At 48.6% G+C, this 24,198-nt stretch overlaps 1 protein-coding gene across 1 annotated transcript in view; it reads left to right on the top strand.

Annotated features, from left to right (window-relative positions):
* Muc4 (mucin 4, cell surface associated) overlaps positions 1-24,198 on the top strand; it is a 53,726-nt gene that overhangs the window by 15,588 nt on the left and 13,940 nt on the right. The window contains exons 2-13 of the mRNA XM_046457886.2: positions 1,950-10,061; positions 11,825-11,958; positions 13,205-13,369; positions 14,205-14,360; positions 14,988-15,118; positions 16,907-16,995; positions 21,193-21,372; positions 21,543-21,668; positions 22,307-22,426; positions 22,764-22,972; positions 23,462-23,552; positions 23,978-24,145. Of these exons, the coding sequence (XP_046313842.1) occupies positions 1,950-10,061; positions 11,825-11,958; positions 13,205-13,369; positions 14,205-14,360; positions 14,988-15,118; positions 16,907-16,995; positions 21,193-21,372; positions 21,543-21,668; positions 22,307-22,426; positions 22,764-22,972; positions 23,462-23,552; positions 23,978-24,145 (9,681 nt within the window). The remainder of the gene's footprint in view (positions 1-1,949; positions 10,062-11,824; positions 11,959-13,204; positions 13,370-14,204; positions 14,361-14,987; positions 15,119-16,906; positions 16,996-21,192; positions 21,373-21,542; positions 21,669-22,306; positions 22,427-22,763; positions 22,973-23,461; positions 23,553-23,977; positions 24,146-24,198) is intronic.

Genomic DNA, 24,198 nt, shown 5'->3' with positions numbered 1-24,198 from the left:
TAAAGATTTGTTTTGGGTTCAGCCACATCCTTCCTGTGTGATTTTGAAAATAGAACAGAATTCACTCCTCTTCCCAGTTAAAAAGAAAAAGTGAAGTGGGAAGGGGACATTCAGATTGAAAGTAGAGGGGACCAACGAATGGCTGAAGGACTGTCCGTGAGGAAAACAAAAGGAAATCAAGACAATTATGTATCTGAAGATAAGGCAGAGACCCTCCCCACCCCCTGCTCCCTAGGTCCTCACATTGTCCCCAGAAGGAGGGAGTGGCATTTTGGCTTGAGTCCTCCTAAATTCTCCTGTATTATTGTACACTCTCTCGATCACTTTATACCAGATAAATGAAGCTGTGTAACCAGGTGCTCTAGCAGAGGAGTTTAAGCAGGGAGGGTGTTCACAGTCATGCGTCTCCTCATGGTGAGGACACATTCTGAGAACTGCATTGCTAGGTCATCACATCATTGTGATGTGTTTACCACAGAGTACTCTCGAACAAAGAGGGCTACAGCATCACTAGGAGTCACAACCTCATGGGACCACAGTTCGAGGTGGTCTACTGAAATGTCCTTATATGGCTCACAACTGTGCACATTTGTTAGGGTCTGTAAACAAGTCAAGATGGCACCTGGCATTTTGCCAGAGGGAGTGGTTTGTGAAGTAACACCAGCGAGCCATTAAGTGTGGAGATTCCTTAATGACTGACTGCTGTATCTAGTTTATGTTAATTGAGTTAAGCTGTGTGTAATTAGCTGGGTATATGTACCTCTGCAGTCCAGCAGAGAGGCGGCTCCCGCTGTATCAACCTTCACAAGTTGCTTGTCACTCACCCCACCCCCTGTTACTTTGCCCAGCCAGACTGTGGCGCACATTCACAGCATTTTTTCTGCCTCTTCTTTCTAAAGAAGGTCCTGTTGGGCTGGCAAGGTCCTTGGGATTTTCAGGTGGGTAATTGAGAAAGAAGAGAGGAAAAGAGGATCATGGAGCTCTTGCTGGGGTGAGAGATTTGAGGGGATGGATTGTGTTTAACCCCAGGGCTAAAATGCCCCAGTGTACTGTTTATTGAGACCAAAGGAAGAACTTGGACTCCACAGAGAGGTTTTGGACATTGTGTCACTCCCTCACTTCTTGGCAGCAGGAGGGGACACCATGGAGGGCTGTCCATGCCTACACGCAGGGGATTATACAGGATGAGGTACATTCCCACTGGGCAGATGGGTTTCTTCTGACGTTTTATGAGTACATTCCTTTACTTTAGAACCAAGATCGTTCTATTTAGATCCTCTCCCAGGAACTGAAAATAAGGAGGGTGGCCAGCTCCCCTCTCCATTTCCCTCCTTACCACATTCTTTAGAGACCTTCTTATCTCGCTGCAAGGGTTCCTAGGCACTGGGTAGTATTTACGCCAACAGATTAGAAGATGAGTAGAACAGGAAAACTGATAGGAGTCAGTACTAGATTAAGGAGAAGAAGAAGGGGCCATAAAAGAGAAGAAGACTACTACTCATCACCTTGGCAGTGTGTAGGACATAGGGAAACTTTAATTATTTTAACTGCATGATCTGTGTGTGTACTTTAACTAAAGAATATTTGACTGAAGCACAGGGACCTGAGTTTTCAAACTTCACATGGGGAAGATAAGAGGTGTACTTGATCAATTATGCCTATCGGATAAACATTGTATTAGCATATTGCCTACTACCAAGGGAAAAGGTGGCTGCATGTCCTTTGTTGTCTTTGCTTTAAAGGTAGGGATGGGCCCCTGTGGTAGAATCCCTAGCACTCGTTAAAGACTAGAGCCTTGCGGTAAACATTCCAGAGGAAATTAAAATGGAATGAAAAAAATTGGGTAAAAAATTTTGATTTTAGTGAGCTAAACACTCACTCCAGCCTGAAAAAGTCCTTGTAACTTATGTGACACATCAATGACTCCCTTCCTTAAACTCTTTCAACAGTAGGATCGACTTCATGTCATACAAGTAGTAAAACCCCGTCCACAACGACAACAGAGGTGTCCACCACAACAGCATCCACAGACTCTACAGCAAAAACCTTAGAGGCCACATCACAGCTTGGAACTACAAGTCTTCCAACAGCCACCTCAGAGGTTTCCACGACAAAACCAGAAACATCAACTGTTCCAACACCCAGCTCCCACACCCAGGAAACACCTGTATCTCCTCCAACCAGCCTCTCCCCAGAGGGGACCACATCAACCTTATCAACCTCCATGAGTGGAAAGACTCAGCCAGTGACCCTTTCTGCAGAGACATCCCCTCAGGGGGAAGCCACCAGCTTGTCCTCTTCCAGTGTCAGCAACACACCCACAGTGACAAGAGAGGTGCCCACCACAACAGCATCCACAGATTCTACGGCAGAAAACACAGGGACAACATCACAGCCTGGAACTGAAAGTCTTCCAACAGCCACCTCAGGGGTTTCCGGGACAACAGGATCAGAACCATCAACTGTTCCTCCACCCAGCTCCTCCACCCAGGAAACAACTTCATCTCCTCCACCCAGCCCCTCCCCAGAGGGGACCACATCAAAACTTTCAACCTCCCTGAGTGGAAACACTCTGCCAGTGACCCTATCTGCAGAGACATCCCTTCCTGGTGAGTCCACCAGCTTGTCCTATGCCAGTGTCACCAACACACCCACAGTGACAACAGAGGTGCCCACCAAGACAGCATCCACAGACTCCACTGCAGAAAACACAGGAGCCACATCACAGACTGGAACTGTAAGGCATGTAACAGCCACTTCAGGGGTTTCTGGGACAACAGGACCAGAACCATCAACTGTTCCAACACCCAGCTCCTCCACCCAGGAAACAACTTCATCTCCTCCACCCAGCCCCTCCCCAGAGGGGACCACATCAAAACTTTCAACCTCCCTGAATGGAAACATTCTGCCAGTGACTCTTTCTGCAGAGACATCCCCTCATGGTGAGCTCACCAGCTTGTCCACTTCCAGTGTCAGCAACACACCCACAGTGACAACAGAGGTGTCCATCACAACAGCATCCATAGACTCCATTGCAGAAAACACAGGGACCACATCACAGCCTGGAACTGCAAGTCCTCCAACAGCCACCTCAGGGGTTTCCGGGACAACAGGACCAGAACCATCAACTGTTCCAACACCCAGCTCCTCCACCCAGGAAACATCTGCATCTCCTCCTCCCAGCCCCTCCCCAGAGGGGACCACATCAACCCTATCAACCTCCCTGAATGGAAACACTCTGCCAGTGACCCTTTCTGCAGAGACATCCCTTCCTGGTGAGTCCACCAGCTTGTCCTATGCCAGTGTCAACAACACACCCACAGTGACAACAGAGGTGCCCATCATGACAGCATCCACAGACTCCACTGCAGAAAACACAGGAGCCACATCACAGACGGGAACTGTAAGTCATGTAACAGCCACTTCAGGGGTTTCTGGGACAACAGGACCAGAACCATCAACTGTTCCAACACCCAGCTCCTCCACCCAGGAAACAACTTCATCTCTTCCACCCAGCCCCTCCCCAGAGGGGACCACATCAAAACTTTCAACCTCCCTGAATGGAAACATTCTGCCAGTGACTCTTTCTGCAGAGACATCCCCTCCTGGTGAGCTCACCAGCTTGTCCACTTCCAGTGTCAGCAACACACCCACAGTGACAACAGAGGTGTCCACCACAACAGCATCCATAGACTCCACTGCAGAAAACACAGGGACCACATCACAGCCTGGAACTGCAAGTCTTCCAACAGCCACCTCAGGGGTTTCCGGGACAACAGGACCAGAACCATCAACTGTTCCAACACCCAGCTCCTCCACCCAGGAAACATCTGCATCTCCTCTTCCCAGCCCCTCCCCAGAGGGGACCACATCAACCCTATCAACCTCCCTGAATGGAAACACTCTGCCAGTGACCCTTTCTGCAGAGACATCCCTTCCTGGTGAGTCCACCAGCTTGTCCTATGCCAGTGTCATCAACACACCCACAGTGACAACAGAGGTGCCCACCATGACAGCATCCACAGACTCCACTGCAGAAAACACAGGAGCCACATCACAGACTGGAACTGTAAGTCATGTAACAGCCACTTCAGGGGTTTCTGGGACAACAGGACCAGAAGCATCAACTGTTCCAACATCCAGCTCCTCCACCCAGGAAACAACTTCATCTCCTCCACCCAGCCCCTCCCCAGAGGGGACCACATCAAAACTTTCAACCTCCCTGAATGGAAACACTCTGCCAGTGACTCTTTCTGCAGAGACATCCCCTCCTGGTGAGCTCACCAGCTTGTCCACTTCCAGTGTCAGCAACACACCCACAGTGACAACAGAGGTGTCCACCACAACAGCATCCATAGACTCCACTGCAGAAAACACAGGGACCACATCACAGCCTGGAACTGCAAGTCTTCCAACAGCCACCTCAGGGGTTTCCGGGACAACAGGACCAGAACCATCAACTGTTCCAACACCCAGCTCCTCCACCCAGGAAACAACTTCATCTCCTCCTCCCAGCCCCTCCCCAGAGGGGACCACATCAACCCTATCAACCTCCCTGAAGGGAAACTCTCTGCAAGTGACCCTTTCTACGGAGACATCCCCTCCTGATGAATCTACCAGCCTGTCCTCTTCCAGTGTCAGCAACATACCCACAGTGACAACAGAGGTGTCCACCACGATAGCATCCACAGACTCCACTGCAGAAAACACAGGGACCACATCACAGCCTGGAACTGCAAGTCTTCCAACAGCCACCTCAGGGGTTTCCGGGACAACAGGACCAGAACCATCAACTGTTCCAACACCCAGCTCCTCCACCCAGGAAACATCTGCATCTCCTCTTCCCAGCCCCTCCCCAGAGGGGACCACATCAACCCTATCAACCTCCCTGAATGGAAACACTCTGCCAGTGACCCTTTCTGCAGAGACATCCCTTCCTGGTGAGTCCACCAGCTTGTCCTATGCCAGTGTCATCAACACACCCACAGTGACAACAGAGGTGCCCACCATGACAGCATCCACAGACTCCACTGCAGAAAACACAGGAGCCACATCACAGACTGGAACTGTAAGTCATGTAACAGCCACTTCAGGGGTTTCTGGGACAACAGGACCAGAAGCATCAACTGTTCCAACATCCAGCTCCTCCACCCAGGAAACAACTTCATCTCCTCCACCCAGCCCCTCCCCAGAGGGGACCACATCAAAACTTTCAACCTCCCTGAATGGAAACACTCTGCCAGTGACTCTTTCTGCAGAGACATCCCCTCCTGGTGAGCTCACCAGCTTGTCCACTTCCAGTGTCAGCAACACACCCACAGTGACAACAGAGGTGTCCACCACAACAGCATCCATAGACTCCACTGCAGAAAACACAGGGACCACATCACAGCCTGGAACTGCAAGTCTTCCAACAGCCACCTCAGGGGTTTCCGGGACAACAGGACCAGAACCATCAACTGTTCCAACACCCAGCTCCTCCACCCAGGAAACAACTTCATCTCCTCCTCCCAGCCCCTCCCCAGAGGGGAACACATCAACCCTATCAACCTCCCTGAAGGGAAACTCTCTGCCAGTGACCCTTTCTACGGAGACATCCCCTCCTGATGAATCTACCAGCCTGTCCTCTTCCAGTGTCAGCAACATACCCACAGTGACAACAGAGGTGTCCACCACGATAGCATCCACAGACTCCACTGCAGAAAACACAGGGACCACATCACAGCCTGGAACTGCAAGTCTTCCAACAGCCACCTCAGGGGTTTCCGGGACAACAGGACCAGAACCATCAACTGTTCCAACACCCAGCTCCTCCACCCAGGAAACAACTTCATCTCCTCCACCCAGCCCCTCCCCAGAGGGGACCACATCAACCCTTTCAACCTCCCTGAGTGGAAACACTCTGCCAGTGACCCTTTCTGCAGAGACTTCCCTTCCTGGTGAGTCCACCAGCTTGTCCTATGCCAGTGTCACCAACACACCCACAGTGACAACAGAGGTGCCCACCATGACAGCATCCACAGACTCCACTGCCGAAAACACAGGAGCCACATCACAGACTGGAACTGCAAGTCATGTAACAGCCACTTCAGGGGTTTCTGGGACAACAGGACCAGAACCATCAACTGTTCCAACATCCAGCTCCTCCACCCAGGAAACATCTGCATCTCCTCCTCCCAGCCCCTCCCCAGAGGGGACCATATCAACCCTGTCAACCTCCCTGAATGGAAACACTCTGCCAATGACTCTTTCTGCAGAGACATCCCCTCCTGGTGAGCTCACCAGCTTGTCCACTTCCAGTGTCAGCAACACACCCACAGTGACAACAGAGGTGTCCACCACAACAGCATCCATAGACTCCACTGCAGAAAACACAGGAGCCACATCACAGACTGGAACTGTAAGTCATGTAACAGCCACTTCAGGGGTTTCTGGGACAACAGGACCAGAACCATCAACTCTTCCAACACCCAGCTCCTCCACCCAGGAAAGAACTTCATCTCCTCCACCCAGCCCCTCCCCAGAGGGGACCACATCAACCCTATCAACCTCCCTGAAGGGAAACTCTCTGCAAGTGACCCTTTCTACGGAGACATCCCCTCCTGATGAATCCACCAGCCTGTCCTCTTCCAGTGTCAGCAACATACCCACAGTGACAACAGAGGTGTCCACCACGATAGCATCCACAGACTCCACTGCAGAAAACACAGGGACCACATCACAGTCTGGAACTGCAAGTCATGTAACAGCCACCTCAGGGGTTTCCGGGACAACAGGACCAGAACCATCAACTGTTCCAACACCCAGCTCCTCCACCCAGGAAACAACTTCATCTCCTCCACCCAGCCCCTCCCCAGAGGGGACCACATCAACCCTTTCAACCTCCCTGAGTGGAAACACTCTGCCAGTGACCCTTTCTGCAGAGAGATCCCCTCATGGTGAGCTCACCAGCTTGTCCACTTCCAGTGTCAGCAACATACCCACAGTGACAACAGAGGTGTCCACCACAACAGCATCCATAGACTCCACTGCCGAAAACACAGGGACCACATCACAGTCTGGAACTGCAAGTCATGTAACAGCCACCTCAGGGGTTTCCGGGACAACAGGACCAGAACCATCAACTGTTCCAACATCCAGCTCCTCCACCCAGGAAACATCTGCATCTCCTCTTCCCAGCCCCTCCCCAGAGGGGACCACATCAACCCTATCAACCTCCCTGAATGGAAACACTCTGCCAGTGACCCTTTCTGCAGAGACATCCCTTCCTGGTGAGTCCACCAGCTTGTCCTATGCCAGTGTCACCAACACACCCACAGTGACAACAGAGGTGCCCACCATGACAGCATCCACAGACTCCACTGCCGAAAACACAGGAGCCACATCACAGACTGGAACTGCAAGTCATGTAACAGCCACTTCAGGGGTTTCTGGGACAACAGGACCAGAACCATCAACTGTTCCAATATCCAGCTCCTCCACCCAGGAAACAACTTCATCTCCTCCACCCAGCCCCTCCCCAGAGGGGACCACATCAACCCTTTCAACCTTCCTGAATGGAAACATTCTGCCAGTGACTCTTTCTGCAGAGACATCCCCTCCTGGTGAGCTCACCAGCTTGTCCACTTCCAGTGTCAGCAACACACCCACAGTGACAACAGAGGTGTCCACCACAACAGCATCCATAGACTCCACTGCAGAAAACACAGGGACCACATCACAGCCTGGAACTGCAAGTCTTCCAACAGCCACCTCAGGGGTTTCCGGGACAACAGGACCAGAACCATCAACTGTTCCAACACCCAGCTCCTCCACCCAGGAAACAACTTCATCTCCTCCACCCAGCCCCTCCCCAGAGGGGACCACATCAACCCTATCAACCTCCCTGAAGGGAAACTCTCTGCCAGTGACCCTTTCTACGGAGACATCCCCTCCTGATGAATCCACCAGCCTGTCCTCTTCCAGTGTCAGCAACATACCCACAGTGACAACAGAGGTGTCCACCACGATAGCATCCACAGACTCCACTGCAGAAAACACAGGGACCACATCACAGCCTGGAACTGCAAGTCATGTAACAGCCATCTCAGGGGTTTCCAGGACAACAGGACCAGAACCATCAACTGTTCCAACACCCAGCTCCTCCACCCAGGAAACAACTTCATCTCCTCCACCCAGCCCCTCCCCAGAGGGGACCACATCAACCCTTTCAACCTCCCTGAGTGGAAACACTCTGCCAGTGACCCTTTCTGCAGAGACTTCCGTTCTTGGTGAGTCCACCAGCTTGTCCTATGCCAGTGTCACCAACACACCCACAGTGACAACAGAGGTGCCCACCATGACAGCATCCACAGACTCCACTGCCGAAAACACAGGAGCCACATCACAGACTGGAACTGCAAGTCATGTAACAGCCACTTCAGGGGTTTCTGGGACAACAGGACCAGAACCATCAACTGTTCCAACACCCAGCCCCTCCACCCAGGAAACAACTTCATCTCCTCCACCCAGCCCCTCCCCAGAGGGGACCACATCAAAACTTTCCACCTCCCTGAATGGAAACACTCTGCCAGTGACTCTTTCTTCAGAGACATCCCCTCCTGGTGAGCTCACCAGCTTGTCCACTTCCAGTGTCAGCAAGACACCCACAGTGACAACAGAGGTGTCCACCACAACAACATCCATAGACTCCACTGCAGAAAACACAGGGACCACATCACAGCCTGGAACTGCAAGTCTTCCAACAGCCACCTCAGGCGTTTCCGGGACAACAGGACCAGAACCATCAACTGTTCCAACACCCAGCTCCTCCACCCAGGAAACATCTGCATCTCCTCCACCCAGCCCCTCCCCAGAGGGGACCATATCAAAACTTTCAACCTCCCTGAATGGAAACACTCTGCCAGTGACTCTTTGTGCAGAGACATCCCCTCCTGGTGAATCCACCAGCCTGTCCTCTTCCAGTGTCAGCAACATACCCACAGTGACAACAGAGGTGTCCACCACAACAGCATCCATAGACTCCACTGCAGAAAACACAGGGACCACATCACAGCCTGGAACTGCAAGTCATGTAACAGCCACTTCAGGGGTTTCTGGGACAGCAGGACCAGAACCATCAACTGTTCCTACACCGAGCTCCTCCACCCAGGGAACAACTTCATCTCCTCCACCCAGCCCCTCCCCAGAGGGGACCACATCAAAACTTTCAACTTCCCTGAATGGAAACACTCTGCCAGTGACTCTTTCTGCAGAGACATCCCCTCCTGGTGAGCTCACCAGCTTGTCCACTTCCAGTGTCAGCAACACACCCACAGTGACAACAGAGGTGTCCACCACAACAGCATCCATAGACTCCACTGCAGAAAACACAGGGACCACATCACAGCCTGTAACTGCAAGTCTTCCAACAGCCACCTCAGGGGTTTCTGGGACAACAGGACCAGAACCATCAACTCTTCCAACATCCAGCTCCTCCACCCAGGAAACAACTTCATCTCCTCCACCCAGCCCCTCCCCAGAGGGGACCACATCAAAACTTTCAACCTCCCTGAATGGAAACACTCTGCCAGTGACTCTTTCTGCAGAGACATCCCCTCCTGGTGAATCCACCAGCCTGTCCTCTTCCAGTGTCAGCAACATACCCACAGTGACAACAGAGGTGTCCACCATGATAGCATCCACAGACTCCACTGCAGAAAACACAGGGACCACATCACAGCCTGGAACTTCAAGACATGTAACAGCCACCTCAGGGGATTCCAGGACAAGACGACCAGAACCATCAACTGTTCCAATACCCAGCTCCTCCACCCAGGAAACAACTTCTTCTCCTCCACCCAGCCCCTTCCCAGAGGGGACCACATCAACCCTATTAACCTCCCTGAGTGGAAACACTCTGCCAGTGACCCTTTCTGCAGTGACATCCCCTCAGGGGGCAGCTACCAGCAGAGCAATACCTCCACCTTTTAAAACCTCTCTGACTCTTACAACCTCTGCTCTCTCCACATCCACAAGTTCCCGCCCAACAACTTCCCCACGCCCTGTCCTGGTTGGGCAAGGTGAGTGATGCTGTGGAGGTGGTAGCTCTCCCCCTTCAACTGAACTAGATGTGAAGGGTGCAGTGGTGGTAGCTGGACTGAATTTGCCAATGAAGGCCTTGGTGTGTAGTTGAGGGAACCAGTTCTCTGGGTACCTCACTGCCCCAAATGAGCCATAGAAATACAGTCTGTCTGCATATTCCCTTAGAGGGGTGGTCTAACTTAGTGATCAGTCTCACCATAGCTTGCTCATTTTCCACTCTCTTAGTCAGAACGATCCTTACAGGAGACATTTAGAAGTAGAATTGGGTTCTACAGGTAGCTTTGTGCATGGCACTGGGCCAGGAGCTGGAGATAGGGCAATGATCATGTGCCATTCATTAGGGGACAGATCAACTCTCTTACAGATGCCAGCCCAGGAAACTAGGAGCACAAAATGGAAAGCCCCCAAAGTTTGTGGGAATGGGTTCGAGATGGACAAGAGGCTTTCAGGCAAGAGTGAATAGAAGTGCAAGCTGGACACTCCAGGCAGGGAGAAGGATCTGAGCAATGGAACAAATGCATGGAAGTGAAAAAAAGCATCCCAGTGTCACCTGGAGAGGAGATCCTCAAAGCATTTGGGGTTGCCAGAAGTAAGGTGAAGAATATGAGAAAGCTGGTGTGTGCAAGAATCCCGTAGGTAAGGGAAACCAGGAGGACACAGACTTGCCTTGTATGAATGGCACTGTGGCGGCTGGTGTGGACACACTCGCAGGAGGGGTTAGTGAAGAGGCCAAGGGAGGTGGTCAGGCCACTGCAGTACCCAAGCTAGATCAATAGAGGGCGCCAAGGAGTCAGCAGCTCTCAATATGGAAGCAAGATCCATTTGAAAAACATTTAGGACAAAGTCTCTCAAACTGGAGTCCAGGGATCTTTAGGTCCTAGAACAAATTCTAGGAAATCTTCAAGTTTATTTGGAGAAATACTATCTTAGGAAACAAGTCCCATTCTATGAAAAGTCCTTTCAATTACTAATCTTTACTGCATCAGAGTTTAATATTTTAATTCTTAAAAGAATTAGGACTCCTAAAACAGCTGTAGAATGGTTTGTCCGTGTTCTGACAGCAGGACTGGTTTTTCTCCAGACTGGGGGATGGTGTTTTAGTAAGCCTTTTCGCTGCTGTGACTAAAAGATCTGACCAGAGCTATTTTAGGGGAGGAAAAGTTTATTTGAAAGTTGACAGTTTCAGAGGTCTCAGTCCATAGACAGCTGGCTTTCCTCTGGGTTCAAGATGAGACTGAACATCATGGAAGAAGAAGGTGCCTCTTCTTGTGTGGCATAGGGAAGCAGCTCACATGATGATCAGAAAGGAGAGTGAGAGAAACTCCAATTGCCAAATACAAATATAGACCCTAAAGCACAACCCAATGAGCCACGTCCTCCAGCCACACCCTTCCCGCCTTCAGCTACCACTCAGCTAATCCCATCAGGGCATTAATTCACTGACTGGGTTAAGGTCTCACAACCCAATCTTTTCTCCGCTAAGCCTTCTTGCATTGTCTCACACATAAGCTTCTGGGGGACCCCTCATATCCAAACCATAACAGTAAGAGCAAATGAGGAGATGTGTTAAATACGTGGAGAGAAGAGTCCTTGATGGCTCCCAGTCAGGACCTGCTGGAACACCTTGAGGAACAGAGGACAAGGGTGAGGAACAGCTTGGGGAAAGCTCCCTAGGGATCACTTTGAGCCTGAAAGGAGGTCAAGGTCCACAAGGACTTGTACTCTTCTCTGTCCTGGCCAGGTGTTCCCCTCTTCCCTTATGGGTCCAGCTCTGGAGACCTGCAGTTGTCTATCAGGACTGTGGACTTCACCTCGCAGCTCTTCAAGCTCCAGATTGGCTTCCCACTTGGCTTCTCTCTGCGGGATTCTCTCTACGTGAGTCTCTGACTACAGCCCAAGAGGCAAGACCTGTACTTTCTGGGCCCTGCTTCTCTGTTCAGCGTTGGAGATGACCCTGTGACCAAAAGGAAGGGAGGATGGAAGCCATCTTTTCTAGGCATCATTTTGACATTTACAGCCTTCTTTAATGTCAGAGCTCTAGCTGAGGAAAAGAGGAGTGAGGCAAACCTCCCTCCCCTGTAAAGAAGAACAAAAAGAGACAGAAGCAAGCAAGGTGCAGGGGCAAAGTCAAAAGGGCTGCTTCTCTGAGCTGCCAGCTTTATTTATATCCATAGGTTACATTAGGTCATTGACATCATTAGTACTTATTGCTCATTGTATAAAGTTACAGTTTTGTGGGCAGGTTTAGGCCCAGTGACACGTTGGTGTTGTCTAAGAAAGTTCCTTTATTCCCAGAAGCTGAGTGTCTGAGATTAAGGTTGAGGCTGATAAGACTCTAACACAGAGCCTCCTTGTGAAGGACATTACCATAGCAGCTGGGCATTGGGCATGTATCAGTCATCTTACTAGTTCCAGGGAGAAACTGTAGAATATTCCAAGTGTGGATAACAGGGCGCCTGTTACCCTCCAAGAGTTTGCTCACCAGAGGAACGCTGCCTTGTACATTTCCACAGCCAGAATCCTTACACTCCCCATGTGGACCAAATGTCCTTACCCCAGTAAAAAGAGAAGAGGGCCCAGTCAGCTCACCCCTGTTTTCATGGGACTTTTTTATGAGTAGGAAGTTGTACTTGGCAAACTTGAGCAGTTTACGGGCCTCTTCCCTCTTCTATAATTACTTCCTGGTTCTCTCTGGCCCGTGTCTCCCAAGGAAGATTTTGTACACAGAATTGGCCCCTGTCGCCCTCAGGGAGGGCCCTTAGGATACAAGATGAGGAAGAAACAAAGGTGAAAGTGAGGGTGTCAATTTCTTTGGCCTCATCTGAGGGTTCACAGGCTTCAGGATGGAGCTGGGCAAAAGCCTGGGGTCTACACCGAGACAGGACACAGCCTATCACCCTCAGATATGAAGACTGTCCTGAGGTTGGCAAGTATTTGTGAGGTTATTATGTAAAGAGCTCTCCCAGAAGACAGAAAGTGGAGAGGTGAGCTTCCAGGGGTGGTTGACATGTCTGATCTGCCCAGAGAGGCCGTTGGGGGCCATGCTTCTGAGGAGCTGGCCCGAAGCTAGGTTGGCTCCTCATTTTCTCCCTGAATGCTGACCAAAAACTCCGGTTCTCAGTTCACAGACAATGGCCAGATCATTTTCCCCAAGTCAGATTACCAGAAGTTCTCCTACCCCAATCCACCTCTAGGAGGCTTCACAGGAAGGGAACCTGTGGCCATGGTGGCTCCATTCTGGGATGATGCTGACTTTTCTGGCGGCAGGGGAACCATATTTTACCAGGTGGGTTTTTCAAAGCCTGAGAATCAGGATCCTGGAAGTGTCACTTCTGTCATTGCCTGGGCTCACGTGGATAGGGATTGAGACTTAATATGGGATAGGGAGGCTAAGCCAATAAGGAATATTAAACAGACTCAAAAATACCTAATCTAAACATGTGAAGTCTTGTAGGCAACAGGAATAGGGATTGGCAGGTCAGCAACTGATTTTAAAATAGAGCTCTAGGTGGGCATGTAGGTCAGTGGTAGAGTGCTTGGCTAGTATGTTCAAGGCCCTGGGTTTAATCCCCAGTGTCTCAAAAATCAAACAAACAAAATACAGAGCTGCAGAGAGTCTATTCTAACAAGTCTGGGTCAAACAGGGCCTCTCCTGTGTTCCTAGATTGGGTTAATAATTCCAGACAGTGGAGCATATGATGAAGGCTACTGCAGCAAATGTGTTTTGTGCCCTTGCCATAATGCACTGCAGAGGCTCCAAAGATGGAGAGACCATGCCTGTCCTCAAGGAGCTTCCAGTCAGACATGGGGAGGTAAAAATGGGCACACATGGTTATTCCATCTGAGCTGGTTTGAGGTAAGAGATGCATGAGTTCAAGTCCAAAGGACTTAGATTTTTGGGTGGGGACTCCTCCATCCCATTCCATGTTTTCCTGCAGTCCAAATTTAAATTGATATTAAGGTCTAAAAAACTCATTGTAAAAACACAGGCCTAGAACAGGAAAGCAGGGGCAGTATGGGAGCATTAAAATGAGTATGATTCTTAAGCAGAAAGTTGGGGTCCCTCAGGGGTCTTGAATGGAACCCTCATTTTCTTGTTCTTACCTGCCTTCCTTTTCTAGGAATATGAGACACTCTATGATGAATACAACCCGACAGTTCAGCAGGTGGAGACTTGGATTGAAAAGTTCACAAACACCTGGAGCTATAAAGCCAAGTGGACCCTCAAGGTCACATGGGTCGATGCCCCTGCCTATCCTGCCCAGTGGACCTTTGGAGTGAGTGAACCAAAAATGGCTCCCTGTGAGACATGTGGGGGTCAGCCATCCTAGAATCCCAGGGAGGGGCTACTCTTCTAGAACCCTCTCTGACTCAAGGAAAGTAGGAAAGCTTGTTGATTATAGCAATTCTTGCCAGAACTAATTGCTGAGCACACACCGTGTGCCAGGCCTGCCTCAGCCCTTTCTTATACGACTTCACAATAGCCTGGAAATCAGAAACAGGAAATGGCATTTTTTTGATCAAATATGTCTGACCATTGGCAATTTCATATGATTTATATATTAGTCAGTTTTGTATTACCATGATAAAATACCTGAAACAGGATACTTATGAAGAAAAGAGGTTTATTTAACCTGCAGTTCTGGAGGATGAAAGTCCAAACTGTAGTGCAGGTTCATTGAGGGCCTCTGTTGGCTGCATCACCTCATGGCAAGGATAGCAATGCAGGAGCATATGTAGGATCCAGCAAATAATTACATCTCAAACCAGGACTAGAGAGCATGCGTGGAGCCAGATTCACTCTTTTTATTACAACCTTCTTGAGAAAACTCAAGGGGTCACATGAGAACTACTACTAGACCCAATGTCTCGCATCCTTATTTTTGTCTCCTACCAACCTCCAGACCAACACCTACCAAGCCATCCTCTCCACAGATGGGAGCAGATCCTATGCCCTGTTTCTCTACCAGAGTAATGGGATGCGGTGGGACCTAACCCAGCGCTGGGGCAACGGGGTCCTCATGGGCTTCTCCAGGTAAGACATGGAGGCAAGGCTTCTGTACTGAGCAGCACACTCCACCCCTGCACAAGGCATGGCTCCTCCTTACTGATGCGTGTGATTCACACTCACTTCACTTCCCACAGTGCCTCCTTCATTGCTGTTTCCAATGAAAAATGCCCCAATTCATCCTGCAATCTTTCCTACCCTAGTCCCTGGGCATTGCACTATTTTTTAACTTTGCATTCCCTAGTTTCCATTGACATGTTTGATTTCTCTTCACTCCTCAGATACCATAATAACAGCCATGTTAAAACCTTACTATGTTAAAAACTTTGTAGACATTATTTTAGTGATTATCACAACCATCCATGAGGTAGAACTATTTGTTATGCTCATTCTGCAGATAAGGAAACTGAGATACAAACAGATAAGCAATTATCTCAAAGTCTGATTTGAACTGAAACATCTGGGGCTGGAATCTGCTTTCCTGGCTTCCTGAGAATTATCTACCTACCTAGGGGCACCTGGCAGCTTAGATGGCACCGGACGTAGAGGAGGGAAGGGAGGGGTCTATGGATGGGTGCAATGTGGGTACCTGTGTGTGGACGTGACCCAGCCTCTGACATAATGGATCCCAACCATATGCTGGTGTGTGGCATACTCAGTAGTGAAGGTTACATGCCATTTATTACTGGCCATTGCTGCATATGGATTTCTCTTACATTACAGTGTATTCAGGTTGCCCTATAATTGCATTTATTTCACTTGATTGTTTTTCTTTCTCTGATTTTTTTTTTTTTTTGGTATTGCTGATTGAACCCAGGGGGCACTTAACCACTGAGACACATCTCCAGCCCTTTCTCTATTTTATTTAGAGACAGGGTCTTGCTAAATTACTTAGGGCCTCACTAAGTTGCTGAGGCAGGCTTTGAACTCACTATCCTTCTGCCTCAGCCTCCCAGGCTGCTGAGATTACAGGCATGTGCCACAGTGCTCGGCTTCACTTGATTCTTGATGTGCTATAAAGGAGAAAGGAGTGGAATTACCCACCTGGCAAGGAATCTCACACCACCCTGAAAACATCTAAATGTCATGCGTGTGTCATTTGCCTGTGTCACAGAAGAGCAAAGATCAGGAGTCACTGCTCTGTGTCATACGCCCAGAGTGAGGCTACAGGCTACGGGGGTAGTGAGGCTCCTGGCTTTCCTCCCGTCTGGACCTACACTGAGGATGTGATGTCAGTGCTGGAGGTGGTGGTGCCATCGTATAGGGTCCTCACTCAGTTCTGAGGCCATGTGCAGATGTTACTGCATTGAATACTCACAATGCTGTGAGGTAGATATTACTGTGATCCCTTTTATCCATGGTCATTAAGCTAGGAAGAGTTGGGATCATCAGTTGACTCCAGGATTGTCTGACTCAGAGTCCAGCTCTGAACCAATGCAATATGTTGGCCCCTGGCGTCTGTCCCTCTCCATCCCTAGTTTAGGGGAAACAAATGATAAGGAAGCCTGAACTCTTGTTATTTTCACATTTCTACCTCATGACCAAGTGGACCTACTGGTTTCTTGCAGTCAGAAATCAGATGTGGAATAAACAGAACCTTTCCAACCTTGCCTATCATCTCCTCCCTTCTCCTTAGTACTGGAACTCAGGGATTTAAGTTGGCTGCCCAACTGACCAACTGAGTAATAGGCTACCAGCTGCTGACTGCTGACCAACTGAACTGAGTGCTGGCAGACTAACTGAATTCATGTCTTTCAAAGGACAGGGAAGAACCTATGAGTGACAGAGGACTAAGAGTCTTTCTTTTGCCTGCAGTGGAGATGGGTATTTTGAAAACAGCCCACTGATGTCCCGGCCATTGTGGGAGAAGTATCGTCCGGACCGATTCTTGAATTCCAAATTAGGTAAAAACACCACCTTATCATACTTTAGGTGGACTCAGTCTTCTCTTGTCCTTCACTCTGGATGTCATGGCAGTCTTATAAAGTGGGTCCCTAACTTCTCCATCATCCTGAAAGCCTTTCCCTGCATAGTCTGACAGCCTACAAGTACACTCTGGATCTGGGAGAGCCCAAGGAGCAACTAGTGCCTTCCATACCCTTAGATACTGTGTGGTCTATGGAGCTCTGTCTCACATGAGCCAAATCAGATATGCCAAATCCAGGAGGTCTGTCAGTGGGGGCCCAGATCCTAGAAGTAAGGAAAATGGGAGGTGGGGATATAAGTGGACAGTTAGAACCATACTCCAAATGTCCTGTCTCAGAGCTGAAATGAAAGCCCAGATAAGATCCCTTAAGAGAATCTACCAAAAGGAGTTCCAGAGATCTGAAGTTCAGTCAACATTTATTTAGCACCTCCGTGTGCTGAATAAAAGTTAAAAGATCAACTATGTTTGCTATCAAACAGCTTTCACTCTGGTAAAAATACTTCAGTATCCGGAGGCAAACCATGTTGCTTCCTCCATGACTCAATGCAATGTGCAGAGGCCCCAAAGAGAAAGAAATTATAGTTTCCAGAATGTGATAGAGTAAAGGGTGTTTTAGCATTGAAGGTCAGCCATGTAAGTAGTTATTCAAATGAATAACCTACCAGTTCATCTCAAGGTTTCACAAAACCAAGAGCAAAGCAAACCAAAGATCAGTAGAATGAAAGAAGTCAAGATCAAGTGAAAATAAATGAAATAGAGACTAAAAGAATAATACAAAGGATCAATGAAACAAGTTGGCTCTTTGAAAAGAAATAAAATTGACGAACATTTAGCTACCATAAGAAAGAGAAAGAAGACACAAATAAATAAAACTAGAGGTGACAAAGGAGACATTACAAGACACCACTGAAATCCAAAGGATCCTTTTTTTTTTGAAAAAAAAAACTATATGTGGATAAATTGGAAAATCTAGAAGAAATGGACAAATTTCTAGACACATATGACATACCCAGTTGAGCCAAAGGGCATTAAAAAAAACCTAAATATAAAATAACAAGTGAGCAGATTGAAACAGTAAAAAAAGAGAGTCTACTAACAAAGAAAAACCCAGTAGTGGATGGATTCACTACTGAATTTTACCAGACTTTTAAAGAAAAACAATGCTTCTGAAACTATTCTATAAAATGGAAAGGGGAATACACTTTCAAATTCATTCTATGAATCCAGTATTCTCCTACTAACAAAACCTGGTAAGGACACAATAACAAAAAAAGAAAACTATAGGCCAGTATTCATGATGAACATAGGTGCAAAAGTCATCAATTAAATACTTGCAAATTTAATACAAGGTACATTATAAAGATCATACTCTGTGATCAAGTTGATTTAATTCCAAGGATGCAAGGATGGTTCAACATACACAAATCAATAAATGTAATATAAAAAATGTAATACAGCACAAAAACAGAATCAATGACAAAAGTTTTTAAAAAATATTTATTTTTTAAATATTTTTAAACAACTAGAGGTTTACATGCAGAAGACTACCACTGAGCCACAATCCCAGCCCCGACAAAAGTTTTATGACCATCTCAATAGATACAGAAAAAGATTTTGATAAAATTCAATATCACTTTATCATAAAAGCCCTGAATAAATTAGGTACATAAAGATCATACCTCAATATAATAAGGACTATATACGGCAAATACATTGCCAATATCCTATTGAATGGGGAAAAACTGAGAGCATTTCCCCTAAGATCAGGAGTGAAATAGAGGTGACCACTCTCATCACTCTTATTTACTACAGTGCTAGAAAGTATAACCAAAGCAATTAGGCAAGATAAAGGAAGGGAGGAAGAGAGGGAGGGAGGGAGGGGCATATAAATTGGAAAGGAGAAAGTCAAATTATCAATGTTTGCTGATGATATAATTTTATACATAGAAAATTCCAAAAACTCCACCAAAAGACTTTTAGAACTAAAAAATTCAATATAGTAACTGGAGGGAAAATCAATACATAAAAACCAGTAGCTTTTCTCTAAACCTATAAAATGAATTTGCTGGGAAAGAAATCAGAAAAGTAATCCCACTCACTATAGACACACACACACACACACACACACACACACAAACACACAACCCTACTACCCAAAAATGCAGATTTAATGCAATCTCCATTAAAATACCAATGACATTCTTCACGGAAATAGAAAAAAAATTATACGGCAGCACAAGAGACCCAGAATAGCAAAAGCCTTCCTAAACAAAAAGCATCATACTGGAGGCATCACAACACCTGATTTTAAAACATACTACAAAGCCATGGTAATGAATTCAGCATGGTATTGACACAAAAAATAGACACTAGCACCAATGGAACAGAAATGAGGGCCCAGAAATCAATTCACACCTCTTCAGTCAACTGATTCCACAAAGGTGCCAAAGACATGCCCTGGAGATGAGACAGTCCCTTCAACAAATGCTCCTGGAACAATTGGAGGTTCACATGCAGAAGACTAAAATTAGATCTCTAGCTCAACTTGTACAAAAATCAACTCAAAATGGATCAAAGACCTTAATGTAAGACCTAAAACTTTGAAACTACTATAATAAAACACAGGGGAAACACTTCAAAATAGTGGCACAGGAAATGATTTTCTGGCTAGGAATCCAATAAGTCTGGTAACAAAAACAAGAATTAACAAATGGGATTATATCAAATTAAGAAGCTCTGCACAGCATAGGAAACAATCAACAGAGTGAAGAATCAGCCTACAGAATGGGAGAAAATCTTTGCCAACTATTTGTCTGACAGAGGATTAATAGCCACAATATATACAGAAAGCTCAAAAAACCTTAACAACAACAAAGTAATTCAGTCAAAAAATGGGCAAATGATCTGAATAGATACTTCTCAAAAGAAGAAGTACAAATGGACAATAAGAAATATGAAAAAGAAATGCTCAATGTCTTTAGCCATCAGGGAAATGCAAGTCAAAACTTCATTGAAGGCTGGGTTTAGTTTAGAGTATTTGCCCAGCACACACCTGAGTTCTATCCCTAGCACCGCAAAACAAACACAACTATACTGAAATTCTTTTTTCACCCCAAATGCTGGGGAAGATGTTGAGAAAAAGGAACCCTTGTACACTATTGATGTGAATGTAAGTTGTATAGCCACTATGGAAAATAGTACGGATATTTATTGACAATGGCCATGATGTGGAATTAGCCTAGGCACCTGTCAACAGATAAAGAGGTAAAGAAAACATAGTATATACACAGTAGAGTACAGCCATAAAGAAGAATGAAAATGGATAGAACTAGAAGACATCAGGTTAAGGGGAATTAGCGAGACACAAAAATACAAGTATCACATGTTCCACATGTACCTCATTTGTGGAAACTGAAACAAATCAAGAAATATATTTAAAATGACCTGAAGGTAGAAGAGGGACTCTTAGGGACTGGAAAGAGGACCAGGGAGTGTGGGGAAGGTGAAAGAGGCCAGAAGGGAGGGTGAATAATGTACAGAACTGTCCCAGGGAAAACCATTGCTTTGTAAAAATTAATATGTATTAATAAAAAAGAAAAAACAGTTGTTCCCTGGATGCAGAGGAAGACTCCTCAGCTGCAGGGTGTTGCAGCAAGTCTCTGCTTCACATGCCAGCTTCTCGGTGGCTCCCAGATGGCCTTTGGGCACCAGCTTCTGTCCTGGCTGCTTTGGCCACTGGAGGGTCTTTGCTGGTGGAGAGCAAGGGTGAGGCATGAAGGACAGTGTCTCCTGGCATGACTGAGTGGAGGGTGGTGTCCCTGACCACAATGCAGTGTGCATGAAGCAGAACTGATCTGGAGGGATTGGAAGGTGTTAGAGCTTAGAGGAAGGGATGGGAGGTGGGTGAGTAAAACCAGGGTTTGGCTCCGAGTTGGATCAAGGCAAGGCCTGCCCGCCCAGCACTTGCACAGAGTTTTGCCCTGAAAGCCAAAGTTTGAGGGCTTTGGAGCTCATGTCCAAAGGGTTTGAGGGAAGGAATCACTGCCAATCTGAAAAGGACTCCATCCCAGGAAGACCTGCACAGAGAGGCAGTGAGAGACATGGGGGTGCATTCGCTGAAACAGAGCCTGTGGCCCCAGGTCCCGGGCTAATCCCTCTTCTCTTGCCTCTCTAGGCCTCCGGGGGCTGCAGGTCTACAGGCTGCACGGGGAAGAAAGGCCCAACTACCGTCTCAAGTGCCTCTGGTGGTTAAAGAGCCAGCCTCAGTGGCCCAGATGGAACTGGAACCAGATCTCTTGCCCTTGTTCCTGGCAGCAGGGGCGATGGGACTTACGGTTCCAGCAGGTCAACATAGGTGACACCTTCTTCCTGATCCCCACAAGCCCACCTACCATCTCCTCTGTTCATACTGTCACTCCCCTTTCTAATACACTCTCAGCCCCTTCCCCAGAGACATCTCCTTATCATCCCTGCCCCACTTCAGGCACCCAAGCCTGGGCCTGAGGACTCCCGGCCTCGTTGCAGGATGGTGGGGCTTCCGCGGAAGACACTTGTGCAGCTTCTCCTCCTGGCGTGGTGGCGTGTGCTGCAGCTATGGGCCCTGGGGAGAGTTTCAAGAAGGCTTTCATGTGCAGAGTCCTTGGGAGATTGGTATGTGCATCCTCGGAGATCTCGCTCCCACCCGCTCTGGTGCCCACCGCTCTTTCCGACCCTCATATGAAGCCTCTTGTCCCCATTCCTTCCCAGCTCTTTTCCCCTTGGCCTTCAATTCTCTGATCTTGTGAAGTTAGGAAGTTTCCACCATCCCTGTCCGTTAGCATTCTAGAGATTTATGACTAAGGGCCTCTTGCCTCATTTCCACTTGGCCCCATGGCCCCCTGCCTGGACATATTTCCAGGCAGGGGGAGAGTACTTAGCCTGAACCAGTCCCTGAGCCCACATCGGCAGGCCATTTGGTGGAAGATAGAATTTTTTCCCTGCAGAGACCCTCCAAGGGAGCTAGAAAACATGGAGGTCTGGGGGAGAGGGTGCAGGATGATCTGTGTTCACCCAGCTTCCATCTGTACCATCATAGTCTCCATTCTCCCCACGTCCTCCCCACTCTGGCTCTTTGGGAACCTTGGGACTCCACACCTGCAAGGGAGACAGAATCTGATCCATCACCATGAGAGTGGGATGGGAACTGCTCTGTGCCTGATTCCAAAGCCATGCTCTTGCCACTGATGCCATCTTGCAGCTGTTCTCCAAGGCCTCCCCTCTGACCCCCAACACACCCATCTCCTCCACAGACAAGGAACTGGAGACACAGAACTGGTGCTGCCGCTGGAACGACAAGCCCTCCTTCTGCATCCTGTACCAGCAAAGGCGGCCCCGCGTCAGCTGTGCTAGATACACACCCCCGCGGCCCGGTGAGGACTGGGGCCCCCGCAGAGCATCCCCTTGGCCTCTGGGATGTGGAGCCAGGCCTGGGAGAGGACCAGATTCCTGGGGCAGACCTGGGGTCACAAGGAAAGATGGGGACAATTCCTATGTGGGGCTGACAGCAAATAGAGGGGCTTTGAATATAGAGTTAGGAAAGGGATGTGGATTGGGTCGGGGAACACAAGTACAAGAGGCCTTGGGGGCAGGTTCTATACCCCCTGAGCATCTGCCCAGGGTTGAGTCCACTTGGCAGATGCCCTGCCTGGTGGGCAGGGGGAATCTCAGCCCTGGTTTGTTAGTAATGTGTTATCTCCTTGTTTCCAGCCTGGATGTTTGGAGACCCCCACATCACCACCTTGGATGGTGCCAATTATACCTTCAATGGGCTGGGGGACTTCCTGCTGGTCCGATCCAGGGATGGAAACTCCTCCTTCCTGCTGCAGGGCCGCACTGCCCAGACAGGCTCAGCCAGGGCCACCAACTTCATCGCCTTTGCTGCTCAATATAATTCCAGCGGCCTGGGCCCCATCACAGTGAGTGGAGGATGCCCAGAGGATCCCTGCACCACCCCCCACTCCACCACCTGAGAGCCCCTCAGGGACCTTCAGCTGATACCAAGGCCCAGAAGGAGGAAGAGAATAAAGAATGGGAATGGACAGAAAGAGGGGGGGACACATCCTGCCAGTGGAGCCCTCAGAGTAAAACCTCTAAATGGCAGGATTAGGGTCCCGCCTCCACCTCTTACCAGTTGTTTCATTTTGAAAAACCACTGAGCTTCCTGTGTTGCTTTTTTCTTGTGGTAAAGTGTGGATGTTGTGAAATTTAAATAAGATAATCCAAGAAATGTGCCATGCCAACCTTTCTGTACACGTCAGCTGGCAGAACCTCATTGCCACCCTCCTTATCGCCTTCCTCTCCTTCCAGAGACTAGGTCCTAGCCGAGTTGCTCTCTAGAGCCTCCTATCTGGACCTTGGCTCCACCTACTCCAATGGAAATGAAGTTTCCTCCAATTACTTTCCAGGTTCAGTGGCTCCTTGAGCGGGAAGACACAATCCATGTTCTGCACAATAACCAGAATGTGACATTTGAGACCAACCGTGAAGACCCAGAAGGTAGGCTAGGGAGGGCTGTCAGTCACCCTTTCCTGAGTCCCAGGGTAGAGGTCAGCAAGGTGCTCAGCACCCTGGGAGCAGTGTGCTGGGGAATAGAGATGGTAGCACTGGGCAGAGCAGAGTGGTCACCACCCCTGTAGTCCCTTTGGCATTACATTTTCTCTCTTTGCTTCCCTCCTTCCTTCCAGTGCTGTGAGTCTACTCCTTCGGTAGCCCCCATCTCCAGGCTCAAGGAAGAAGGAGATGCAGTGGGCCTTGAGGGTGGCCTGAGTGCTTGGGTGGGGCCTCTAGATGAGACACTCTCAGAACATCCCAGACCTGCTTTTAGAGTCTCCTCTGGGTCTTGAGCCCTCACTGCTGCCAAGTCCTGTGGCCTCCAGGGTGCTGGTACTGGCTGTCTCTTCACTTGCCTCCCTATCTTCTAGGCCCAGAGATATTCAACACCACTGGAGTCCTACTGACCCGCAATGGCTCCCAGGTTTCAGCCAGCTTTGATGGGACGGTGGCCATTTCAGTCATCGCTCTCTCCAACATCCTCCATGCCTCCTCTAGCCTCCCAGAGGAGTATCGAAACCACACAGAGGGGCTCCTGGGTAAGAAGCAGGAGCTGAGACCCCAGATGGAGCCTGGTCCTTCTCCTGCCACC

This window comes from Marmota monax, unplaced genomic scaffold, assembly GCF_021218885.2.
Source record: "Marmota monax isolate L192 unplaced genomic scaffold, Marmota_monax_Labrador192_F-V1.1 WCK01_AAM20220418_F8-fsc00052, whole genome shotgun sequence".
Lineage (NCBI taxonomy): Eukaryota > Metazoa > Chordata > Mammalia > Rodentia > Sciuridae > Marmota > Marmota monax.
Note: the sequence above shows the minus strand (reverse complement) of the source record. Positions and strands in the feature narration are given on the sequence as shown.